We start from the raw sequence: 12,988 nt of genomic DNA on the forward strand, positions 1-12,988 counted from the left end.
GTTTCTGAAGTTTTATTTTGTTCCTTTTATTGGGCTATATTTCTCTGTTTCTTTGCATGCCTTGTAATTTTTTGCGGGGATTGGGCATTTGAAAAAACAAACACCTGTCCCAGTCTTTGCATACTGGCTTTGTTCAGGGGAGAACCTTCACCAATTAGCCTGGATGTAGGTCTAGAACCTGTCAAGCCTTTTCTTATCTCTTGCTTCCCCTGTGTCTGTCTGTGGAACTGTAGCTCTCATATGCTGCTTGCCTGTTTTCAGTGGTTTCCAAACTATGGTGTCAGTCCTGTTGGTGTTCCCAGTCAGAACAGCCCCTAGAGAAGCCAGAATGTTGGATACATGGTCCATAATTTTGTGCCATCCTGAGGGAGATGCCCTATTATGAGGGGTCTACTTTTGGTTGCTCTGTGCTATGACACCAACAGGCATGTCAAATAACATAAAATTTCCTATCCCTTTTGCAGGAATCTCTTCTTGGTTTTACAATGGCCTTGGTGCTGCAGCTTCTCAACAGCCCTCTAGAGTTCTCAAAGAGATATTGTGGTCTGTATATTGTTGTTAACTTGGTGTCTCTGTGAGGGCAGGAGATTATGTAACTTTCTAGCCTGCCATCTTGCTGATGTCACTCTTCTCCTCGCTAAAAGTAAAAGGTAACTTTTAAAGGAGATTAAGTTTTGAAAATTGTAATATTTTATTAAAAATAGAATCCTGGTAAAGGTTAAGACTCTTTTTTATTCATCATAGTGTTTACTGTTCAGTGTAAGAAAAAACTGGGAACCACTTAAGTCTCTAAGTTAAGACAGTGACTAAATAAATTTTGATAAGTTCAAAAATTGTAATGTGCAGATATTAAAGAGTCTAAGTACAATTATTGACATAGAAAGCTATTTTTGACATATCAATTTGAAAAAAGCAAGCATAAGCACAGCAAATCACCTTTTCTTTTAAAGAATATACATATAAATATTCATATATGAATATGACTATATGTTCAGAAGATATATATAGAGAGAGTAACAACAGTTGGAAGAAGAAACAAAAATATTAATAGTGGTTATCTCTGGATGGTGGAATTACAGAAGATTTATTTTCTTCTTTTTGCTTATCTGTAGGTTCTACTGGCTTTTATAGTAAACATATTGCTTGTATAATAAAAAAATGGAAGCTGTTAAATTTTGTTCTTGTTTCTTAAAGTACACTGGGGATTTTCTAGTGATTCCAAATGCAGCAGACATTTCTTGGGTTGGCTGCCTCTTTTGCTGCATGACTTTGTTTCTTGGTCATAGGTGAGTGGTTCAGGAATAGACTCCTGACTGGGGCTGTGACACTCAGATTCTCCCTCCTGGAAATATGGAGTCTAGACCTGTGAAGCAGAGTCTGAGAACTGTGAGAAGCTGAGTTATGTTAATAGTAGTCACTAGTTCTTCTCACATTAGTGCTTGGTTGTTCACATTTTCCTTGGGTTTTTCTGAGATACCTCAGAATCCTTCTAAGAATTTTGATAGTTTTTGGTTTAAGCTATTGAGTGATTGTTTGGGTTTTTTTGCAAGCAAAAGAACCTTAATAAATTTATAAAACCATTCATCGATTCAACGGTCATTTACCAAACATCTATTGTATACCAGGCTTTGGTACAAGTGAAAGCAAACAAAAAACAAAATAAGACAAAACTATCCAAAAGTCTGGTATCCTCCATAGCAACTTTTTTCATGTATTCATTCTGACTTCTAGTCTTTGCTAATAGTCTCAGAACATCTGACAAAGGCTACTCCAAATCACCACTTTTTCCTCCTCAGTGAGAAGTCAGACCTTTAACTTTATATTTTTTGTGACTTAAAATTACAACACAGCACAACAACGTGAATGTACTTAATGCCACTGAACTGTACACTTAAAAATGGTTAAGATGGTAAATTCTATGTTATGTGTATTTTACCACAATTTAAAAAATAAATATATTAAAAAATTTACAGCACAGGAGCATTTGAAAAGATCCAATACTTAAATGATTTTGCCAATTCTTTTTGGATAAGAATGGTTTTTGTGGTTCAAATTTTCCAGGAATTTTCATAAGAAACTGAGGGTGACTGTAGTTAGTTAGGAGGGGCAAAGTTTAACTCATGATGGTATTTAATTAACGTGTGTGTGTTTGTGTGGCATCCCTAATAACTAGTATTAGGTATTCTGCTTTGTAGTTTAGTATTATAATAACCATGGCAATTGTCATTTATTTATTCATTCATTCAAAAATTATTGCATACCAGTTATATGCTCAACAGTGTAGGGGATACAATGATGAATGAGACATCACACTTGACCTCAAGCTGCTTTTAGTTTAATCAGTATAGAAGCATTGACTTGGAGCATCTTAGAAATCTTTAAGTATTTTTCAGGGAAACACGTTTTTAATGGGTTTTACTAAATCCAGAGCAATCACTTTTACTTACTATTAAGTCTAGGCTGAGGCACTACACCCTTAGTATTTATCAGCATGCCAGAATATAAGAAGATGTTCCATTCTTCATCTGGTAGGGACCCAATGTCATCCTGCATCAGATTTCCATTAGCATTATTTTGCATGATTGTAGTACAAAGCCAAAAGGAGAAGCAAAGTTTATGTTGATTAAGTAGGGCTGAAGAGACCACCTATGGGGAAAATATAACTGTTACACTAACCTGTCTAGATTAAATAAGTATGCAAAATTCATATTAAAGAATGTCTCACCTTAAAAATATTTCTTGTCAACACATCTACTGAATTTTTAAGATGCCTCTCTAAGGGACTTTTCTCACTGTCTAACTCGGATTCTTCTGAGGGATTTATAATTTCATGAACGTTTTTGAGAGACATTTTTTCCCTTTTTAAACTGTGTTCTTCTTGTGCTTTGCTTTTGGAAACTACCGATGAAACAAAAACTTGACGAAACCAGTCTAGGGAGAACTGGTACGTGTAATTGATTTCTGTAAGACTGGCCACTAGAAAGTAGAGAAGCGCACCTCGAGTAGCAATGGGAAGATAGTTTGTACGTGTTGCTTGAATTTCACTTTCTGTTGCTTCTCTTGCTTTGATGCGTTTTGAAATTTCATTTGAAGTCATTTTGGATCTTCTTAAGATGTCTACAATTTCCTCATCATCTAATACACATTCTAAAGACAAAGAAAAAATTAATTTAAATAGAAAGCATTGGAATATTAAATGGCAGTTTCCTCACTCTGTACTTTTCATGTAAAGAGTTTCTACTTTTGGTCTTTTGTTGGTTTTATTTTGGAGATGGGCTCTTAAATCAAGACAGGTCAAATTTCTACTAAGTTTGATTAACAGCATGCATGCTCCCTTTCCCACTCCCTCATCTCTTCTTTATATTACTTTAGTGTTTGTGGATTCTACTTTTATTATAGGCACAGAATAAGTAGCTGCTCCATTGCAAGGAATACATTTCCACTGTGACCCACTATACATATAGAAAATGAAAATAAAATTTCCAGAAAAGAACAAGTAAACCATTATTTCATGTGATGCACTTTGATATTTTCTATTGTATTCTATTTTATTAAGCAAATAAAGTTGATAATGACCAATGAAATTGATTTCTCATTCCACTAATAGGTTGAAACTTATCTTTTGAAAAAGCACTGTTCTAGAAACACAGATAATAATTCTATCCCGTTCAAATATTTGTGACACCTCTCATATTTCCATTATAAACTCTATTTTATAGACTAAACATTCCCATTTTCCTCAAGTGCTTTTTAAAAAAAATGATATGATTTATAGATTGCTCACTACCCTTGATGCTTATCTCTGGACACACTTTAGTTTGAAAAGAGCCCTCTTAAAATGTGGTATCCAGAACTAAACACAGCTTGATATGGCCATTGCAAAGAATTATGGGATTATTACATTCTATGATCTGGATACCATATTCTTATTGATGTAGGTGAAGCTTTCTAAGTAATGTCTGAACTTAAGCTGTGGGCCATCTCTCATAATCCCCCCCACTACCAGACCATTTCCTACAGTGGGTGGGGAGTCACATCAAAGATGAAATATTTACAAAGAAGTAGTAAGGATGACCTAGTTTATTAAAACTTGGAAAGAAGGGGGGAAAGTATGTACAGAATCAAGGAGTCTTTATTTAGCTTTTTTCAAGAACAGCTTTTTTTTTTGAGGACGATTAGCCCCGAGCTAACATCTGCTGCCAATCCTCCTCTTTTTTGCTGAGGAAAACTGGCCCTGAGCTAACACTTGTGCTCATCTCCCTCTACTTTATATGTGGGACACCTACCACAGCATGGCTTGACAAGCTGTGCATAGGTCTGCACCGATTAACCCTTGGCGGCTGAAGCAGAATGTGCGAACTTAACCGCTGTGCCACTGGGCTGCCCCCAGGGACAATTTTTATTAAAACTACTGTGAGTAAAAGGTTACAGTCTTTTAAAAATATTCCTGACTCTAATGTGAGGAACAAGTGGTAGGGAATAAACATCAAAGGCACAAGAACTGCATATAGTGCACTGATGTGTGTATTGCAAATAACTTTTCTTTTGTCTCATTAAATCTATCTTTTGTCCAATTTAGGCAAAGGTTTTAGCAAAATATGACACTTGGCATATACTGGTTCATAAAATGGGGGAGGCTGTGCTTCTGAATCTTGTTAGATCAATTGTGTCACCTTCTATGTACATTACATAATACCTAAATGTCCTGGTTTTGCTCCTTAAGAAGTTACCAACTGATGATCCCAATCTCACAAGAGAAACAGATAAGGGAACCCTGTCGGTGTAACTAGTCTTGTCATTAATGGAAGCAGAGCTTAGTCATGTGTTACAAAGAAACCACTCATTAGGTGTAACTAAAATAGAAAAGGAATAGTCAGATCCTTTCAGGCATAAACATGTGTTTAAAATTTCATAGTAAAAAAATATCTAAGTGAGGATTTGCCCATATTTCTAACATAAGATATAATAAACTTTCAAATTTGAGTTCTTTTTTTTTAATAAATATAGTTGCAAAAATTGAGTTACAGACTTTCCTTTAAAAAAAAATTCTCCTCTTAATACACATCTCTTTCTGGAGGTCAAGACAACGGTATACTGAGAGAGCAACACTCAGGAAGATGTCTGAGAAGAAAGGCACGCCCTCCTCACTACTTTACCCACTTCAAAATTTATTTTAGTTTGAGGTTTTAATCACAAAATGTAAAGTCTTGTAAGATCTTAAAATAATCGTTTCACAAAACCAAGGCAGCTTCATGCTAAAAAACACTAGTTTCTTGTCAAAGGTTAGGAACCTGCTGAACTAGTGTTTTCTGCCTGTCTGCACAGGTCTTAGAGAGGCGACAATTGAACTCCTCATCACAGCCATTCTTCCTTTGGCCACAGGTCTCAGAGCAAAGTGTGTTAGTTGCAGCGCTGTCGGGAAAGGAATGTCAGTGTAAAGGTGGACACCAAGCGGTGGGAGCCACATTCTTTTGGCGGGAGGGTTCGCAGCCATAATGTGGGCAAAGCTTAGATTCATCACTGCACTTTAATAACTGGCAGTCCTGTCCTTGCTCCCAGGAGGTCCAAGGCAGCACTGTCAACACAGTTCTGGTTCCGGATGGCCTTCAGGAATTGCCCTCCACTAGGTGGTCAGGCCTCTTGGTGGCGCCTATAGGTGGCGGCCAGAAGAAGAGGGTGAGCGTGGACCGAGGCTGTGGAGGCACTGCCAACTGCATAGCACTGGGCCTCACGCGCCCCTTCCCTGAGAAAGGACCAGGGTCGACACACGGTAAACATCATTTCGAGTATCTTTCTACACATACGTGCAGACAGAAGGGTGGGTAGATGGACTGGTAAATGGATAGAACTTTTTATGAGAAATGCATCCTACTACAAAGGCTATGTTTTAATGACGTAAATTTATCATTACTGGAATTAATAAAAAGAAAAACAATCTATAGGATTGCTGAATCTCAGATAAATGTTTCTTGATGTTAACAGATAATAATTCCTAAAACATCATTCTAAGGATATGAGAAAAGATTATGAAAGCAATTAAAGAATTAAATCTTTATTTTTTTAAATGAAGGTACACATTTTAATTTTGAGTAGCATGGATTAACTTCTCTGCATGAAATATTAGGTGATTGCACTCAGACTTCTACTTTTCGAATGATTGCTTATTTGGTGAGATTTCGTTATCAAGTAGTTTTTAAAAAAAATTAATTCCCTGGGTTCTTTCATGTTTGAATATGATTGCCTTTGCCTTCACACTTGAAAATAATTAGTTGTGTGTAATATGGTTGGCTCACTTTTGTTTGTCTGGATTTTATTTAAACTTCTCATAGCCAATCTCATGTTCTGTCAAATGCCTGAAGAATTTTGTTATTCTAGAAGTTCAACAACATAACTGTGATAAACCTTAGTGTTGATTGATCTGTATCTGTCCTGTTACATACCTTGTCAATCTGCAAATCCAGATCTTCCTTCAGTTCAAGAAACTTTTCTTTTATCTTTTAATACACTTTCCGTTTCATTTTTTGGGTCTCTTTCAGGGATGTAAATTTCCTTTATATCACTATTTCTTTTTTAAAAATTTATTCAATATATAAAACAGGAATGATTTATTTATTGAATAAAGAGTTATTCCAAATAAAAAGAAAAGTCTAATAAAAAATGGACAAAGGATATATACAAACAGCACTCTTACAAATGACTCATAAGTATAAATGATTGCACTCATTTAAAAAATGCAAGTTAAAACAACTGGTTACCGTTTTCAACTATCAAATTGGCAAAGACAAAAAATTAAATGATGTACAGCCTCTTTAGAAGGCAGTTTGTGCAGTAGCTATGAAAATTTAATAATGCTAATACTCGCTGACCTGTCAATTCCACAGCTAGAAATTTCTCCTATAGATAGACTCATTTGTAAAGAATAGATATTTCAGGCATGTTCATTTTAGCTTTTTTTTATTGTGGTAAAAAAAATCATAACATGAGATCTACATTCTTAAATTTTTTAGTGTGTAATAGAGCATAGCTAACTCTAAGCACAATGTTGTAGGGCAGATCTCTAGAAGTTTTTCATCTTGCATGACTGAGATCTTATTCAATAACAACTCCCCATTTCCTGCTCCTGTCAGCCCCAGGCAACAACCATTCTACTTTTTATTTCAATGATTCTGAGTACTTTAGATACCTCATACATGCGGAATTACACAGTATTTGTCCTTCTGAGACAGGCTTATTTCACTTAGCATAATGTCCTCAAGGTTCATCCACGTTATATATATATGACAGGATTTCTTTCTTTTTTATGGCTGAATATTATTCCATTGTATGTACATAGCATATTTTGTCAATTCACCCACTGATAAATGTTTAGGCTGTTTCTACCTCTTGGCTATTGTGAATAATGCTGCAATGAATATGGCAGTGCAAATACCTCTTTGAATCCTGACTTGAATTATTTTATTTATTCTTTTACCAGAGTTACTAAGATATAACTGGGTGGCTTAAACAACAAAAATTTATTTTCTCACAACTCTGAAGACTGGCTGTCCAAGATCAAGGCGTCAGCAGGACTGCTTTCTGGTGATACCTTTCTCCTTAGCTTGCAGCTGGCCAGCTCCTCCCTGTGTGTCCTCATATAGCCTTCTCTGTGTGCAGGCATCCCTGGTGTCTCTTCTCCTTCTTAAAAGGACGCTAACCTTTTGGATTATGGCCCACCACCCTTGCAACCTCATATAACCTTGATTACTTCTTTAAAATGCCCTCTCTCCAAATAGAGTCACGCTGGGGGCCAAGGCTTCAACATTTTGAGGGGACACAATTTGGTTCACAACAGCTTCTCTCCAAATTGTAGGGTATTAATAAGAATGCTCAAGATTAAAAAGATTTTTTTTTTAGTCACTATTACTCCTGGGAAGTGGCTACTTCATACTCTTTCAAAACTTTCTCTCTCTTTCCTTAAAAATATTATATTCTCGGGGCCAGCCCTGAGGACTAGTGGTTAAGTGCAGTGCTCTCCGCTTTGGTGGCTGTGGTTCGGTTCCTGGGTACGGACCTACACCACTCATCAGTGGCCATGCTCTGGCGGCGACCCACATACAAAATAGAGGAGACTGGCACAGATGTTAACTCAGGGCTAATCTTCCTCAGCAAAAACAAAAAACATCTATTCCATCTGTGTGTTCCTGAATTATATCCTTGTACAATAAGATGGTAATCTAGTGAGTAGATGGATTTCCTGAGTTCTGTGAGCCGTTCTAGCAGATTAATCAAACTCAAGGAGAGGGTTGCTGGAACTGCCAATCTGTAGCCTATCTGTCAGAAGCACTGGTAACAACCTGTGCTTTGGATTGGTGGTTGAAGTAGGGGGAGAGAGCAGTCTTGTAGGACTGAAGTCTTAACCTGTGGAATCTGATGTTATCTCGGGGTGGATAGTGTCCGAATTGAGCTGGTCTTGCATTACTGTCAGCCTGGAGGCAACACCCTCCTCCTCTGTTGAAACTGGGTATTCAGAACCCCTTTTAGGAGCAGATTTATCAGTGTGCCCCAGGAATTTATCACGCTTTATATTTAGTTGTTTGAAATTATATTGTTTAAATTTAAAGATTATAGGATTATAGGATTATACAGGATATATATGTCACTGGATTGTGTCTTTTTATACTTTAGTTATTAATACTTGGGGAAAACTGAATCTTTGGTCTCTATACTCTAACTTGATACATATAACAGATGTCAGATACCTGAAGTATAGAGTGAAGAGGGAACTAACCAGTCTTCTATAAAATTTTTCTTACAACTTATACTGATTATATGGTGGCAAGTATCCTACGACTTAAAGAGCTAAAGCAGAGATAGGAACTGAGGAACATCAAAATTCACAATGTTTTCATTATAGAAATGGGGTGGGTGATCAGTTATCTGGTGGAAATGAAGATCTAGTATTTTTGGTAACAATTCAGAATATGGTCCTGATGGGAGTAAATAAAAAGCAATAAAACTAATAAGAAAAGTTAATATACTGAAGTATATGAGGAAGCCTTTTTGGTTTAAAACTGATTTGGCCTCAACTTGTTTTTCCAGAATGGCCTGACTTGCGGCCTGTCAAGCATGCACTGTATACCTGCTTTAAACATTAAACAGTATGCCAAAGCAAAGAATGTTGCCTTTAAAGATAGGGATGTCACCTCTCTCCATATCGACATTTCTTTGACGATAAGCATTCTTTCCCAGAATCCAGGGTCAGATTGACCTGCTGTGGATGCAGCAAAACATCTTGTGACTGTAGTAAAAGAGGAGTATTCCTGTCATGTTTGATGTATGTTCTGAAATGGCATATACCCATGCTCTACCCTTCGCTTCTCCAGACGGCTTTCTCCCCTGGATAGTGCTTCCAAGCTATAGTCCTCAGACTGGCTCACATACTAAATTCGCCCCATTTTTAATCTTTTGATTGATTATTGGTTACTTGAGTCAACAGTCCTTCTAACTTCTATTCTGTCCTTCACAAAAGTATGCAAAGGTCTCCTAATATCACGAAGTATTTTAACTTACCTTGTGCGTTCTGCAGTAAATTTAATGTTTTTTCCTCCAGTTCTCCAAGAGTCATAGCATCAAGGGAAATACTCTCCAATAATTGGAAACGTTGATTTTCTAAATGAGGAATTTCATGAGTTAATACAGTAGATAAGAGTTGATCTTGCAAACTTTGGAAAGTTACCGTGAAGTTGATCATAGTAACAAAGTTATAAACTGACGGAAGAAAATGAGGGTTGTCTATTTCTGTAGATACGTATAACCTAAAACATGAGAAAGGCACCAGTTATTCAAAGGATGTACAGAGGGAAAAAATGAAGCTAATTTATTTAATAATGCAAAAAATAGTTCTCCTGGAAGTAAAGTTAATTTTTAGTATTATTCAGCCTTGTACACAAAGTAGGCTCTCAATTTACACTATGTGAATACATTTGCTGTTTATGACTTTAAAAAGCACAACCATAAATTATGTCTATACTATATATCATCTAAGCATAAGGTCAGACTAAAGAAAAATGCTAAATAGTAGGAGTTTTGACCTGTCATTAGATCATTGTAAAGACTATGGTTTTATCCTGAGTAAGACACCAATGGAGGAATTTGAGTGGAGGAGAGCCATGATCTTCTTTAAAACAGGACCACTCTAGCTGCTATTCTGAGAATAGCCTGTGCAGGAGGAGGAGGTGGAAAGAAGGAAGCTGAGAGACTGGTTAAAATGTGAGAGATGATGGTGGTGTGGAGCAGGTTATTACCAGAGGGAGTGGTCGGGGGGGTCAGATTCTGAATCTTGTTTCAGTCTTCACAGCAACCCAATAAAGCAGGGACAAGTCCTCGTTCTACTTCATAGAGGGTGAAATTGAGGCTTAGCGAGGTTAGATAAGTTGCCTATATCATATGGCCAAAAAATGACAGGGTGGGGCTCTGTCGCCAGTCTGCCCTCCAAAACCCTTTCCTCCACCACCTCCCCAAACACACAGTTCAAACATGGTCACCAGGTTGTCAATTCGGAAAAATGTTACTTCATTAATTTCTCTAGAGTTGTTGCTTAATTCCATGAGAAAGAAAGAATGGGTTAACAGGGTGTTTTCCAAAGTGTATTCTGTACAACGCTATTTTCTGGAGAGGGTTTGTTAAATAAAGGAGTTTTAAGTCCTGGTAGCAAAGAGTCCTGTTTAACTTTGTTTAACTCAGTGCTTTAAAAACATACAGGATCCCTTTTTTGAGTGACACCTATTAAATCCCTAGACATGTTGTTCTGAGGAACATACTTTTGAAAATGTTTTATTAACAGAAGGAAGGAGACTGGAAGAGAGAATTGTAAGGAGTAAAAATTTGGCAGCCGTGCCCAGGGAAAAGGACTCACTGACCGACAGATTTATGTGTGAGGACCACTCGCTAAGGAGTCAGTCTGTCAGTCCCTGTAAAGAAGTTAAACGCACCAGGCTACAGACCATTAAAATCATCTTCGAATTCCCCTTGCTGATTACCCGCTCAGCTAGCAATCTCCTGATTGTGAACCGAAGGAGAGAGTGCACATGACCGACAATGCAAATGTCTCATTCTCTTGGGAATTATATTTTTGAGGTCATTAAATTTGACTGTGTCACGGTGCCCTGTGAAGTTGGCTGGTGGGAATCGGATTCCCGGAGGCCCATTACTGCTTGGAACACGGATACAATGTTTTTATCTACCTAGGTAAAAGCTCTATCTTTGCACTCTAGATATCAAATACAGATTTTGTTTCTTAAAGAAGCAGAAGCTTTTTCTGCTCAAGTAAAATGTTAGGCAAACAGATCAAATGGAGCTCCTCTGGATCAAGTAGGGCCAGGCTTCCTGCTTGTTGCCCCTCCTCGCAGCTTCTGAAGACTCCTCCTGGAGCCCACAGGTTTTATCGGGCACAGTCGGAAAAGGACTGGTTTGGAATGACTTGATAAATAAGATTCTGTTCTCTACTCCCTACACTGATGAGTACGACTGGAAACACAAAAACGAAGAGAACATTCGAAATGCAGTCTCACTTTTTTCTCCAGGAGAAGCTTATCAGGACTGAAATACAGGGCCTTAAATATTATTTGTTTTGAAAAATATAAACAGTTGACTCAATTTAACTTTGAGAGACATTACCTAAATTTGGAATTGTACTCAATCTCAGAATCATCAACCCTGATGAAATATTGTCCTCTTTTCTGATAGATGTCCTTCTTCAAAATTGCCTTTAAACTTGGAGCTAATGTTTCAGGGAGATTCTGAAAAATCCAATAGACATTAATAAAAAATTCATTTTATAAAAAATAAATCCATTGAAAAGACACAGCATTTAAAAAATATAAATCTTGGTAATATCTGGACACCAGTAAAAGATGGAGCTGAGAGAACTGAACATGGAAAACTGTATTTATTTATTTATTCCCCTGACAAAGTTACCTGTGATTTAAAGCTCTTAGTCTTTATGCTCAGTGAATACAATACATGTGTCAGTGGCATGGAATTAGGAATTAAGACATTTTGTCCAAATACCTGCAAGAGAACACTCCCTCCTGTTTTCATAGCATTTTCAATTTTTTTGATGTAATTGCTATCCTCAGTGGAGAGCTCCTGCAGCCTAGATCCTTCCATCTGACGGATCCAGTGGTGCGTTTGCTTATGTGGGTCAATCAGCAGTGGCCACTGAAGGCTGTTCTTGATCAAGATGGCATTCTCTGTTGAGTACTGATCGGGAGGCAGCCCCTGAGAACGCCATTGGCGGATCTGGAATGAAATCATTAGTGCTTTCACTGTTTCATAAACTTCTTCACATCTTTAATATACTGCAGGATACTAAAGAATCCTGCAGGATCACTGCCTTTAGAAGATCAAATAATCTTTAAAAGAACGAAGGAAATGAACAATTTTAAACAACTGGGATACAAAATTTTGGGTAAAGTGAGTAATTATTCACTAAATTCCACTTTTCTGTTCATCAGTAAGAATGAATGCCCATCACAACAAAGATGCTATAGGAGACAGATAAGGAATATAAGATAGAATTACTGTTGCTAAGGATCTTACACTCCAATGCATATGTGAAACATGCAATAATAAAAAATTACATCGATATAAGAGGAGCTACTTTATTGCACACCTACCACCTGCCAAGCACATAATGCATTATCTCGTTAAATTACTATCACAACCCTCATTTCTCAGAAGGAGAAATTGAGGTTAAAAGAGGTTAGGAATTTGCCTATGGTCACAGTGTCAGAATGAGAGGAGACCTAGGGTTGAACTGAGAAGCTGACTCCAAGACTGACACACTTTTGATCCATACGTGGCCTCTGCCTGTTGCTCTGATTTCATGCCAGTCTCAGCACGTTGGAAGAAAAAAGCCAAGAAGGCCCCCGCAGATCAGACAAAGTCTAGGATGCCAGGGAACCTTCCACTGAAAGACAGCAGGAGCCTCCCCGGGAGAAGCCAAGGA

The 12,988-nt window shown here is 37.4% G+C and overlaps 1 protein-coding gene across 1 annotated transcript in view; it reads right to left on the bottom strand.

Moving 5' to 3' along the window:
* Nucleotides 1-12,988, bottom strand: part of DNAH14 (dynein axonemal heavy chain 14) — a 417,001-nt gene that overhangs the window by 55,691 nt on the left and 348,322 nt on the right. The window contains exons 68-72 of the mRNA XM_023632738.2: nt 12,049-12,279; nt 11,656-11,777; nt 9,550-9,794; nt 2,726-3,147; nt 2,448-2,646 (exon numbers count right to left, since the gene is read on the bottom strand). Of these exons, the coding sequence (XP_023488506.2) occupies nt 2,448-2,646; nt 2,726-3,147; nt 9,550-9,794; nt 11,656-11,777; nt 12,049-12,279 (1,219 nt within the window). The remainder of the gene's footprint in view (nt 1-2,447; nt 2,647-2,725; nt 3,148-9,549; nt 9,795-11,655; nt 11,778-12,048; nt 12,280-12,988) is intronic.

Source organism: Equus caballus, chromosome 30 (genome assembly GCF_041296265.1).
Source record: "Equus caballus isolate H_3958 breed thoroughbred chromosome 30, TB-T2T, whole genome shotgun sequence".
In the NCBI taxonomy this organism is placed as follows: Eukaryota; Metazoa; Chordata; class Mammalia; order Perissodactyla; family Equidae; genus Equus; species Equus caballus.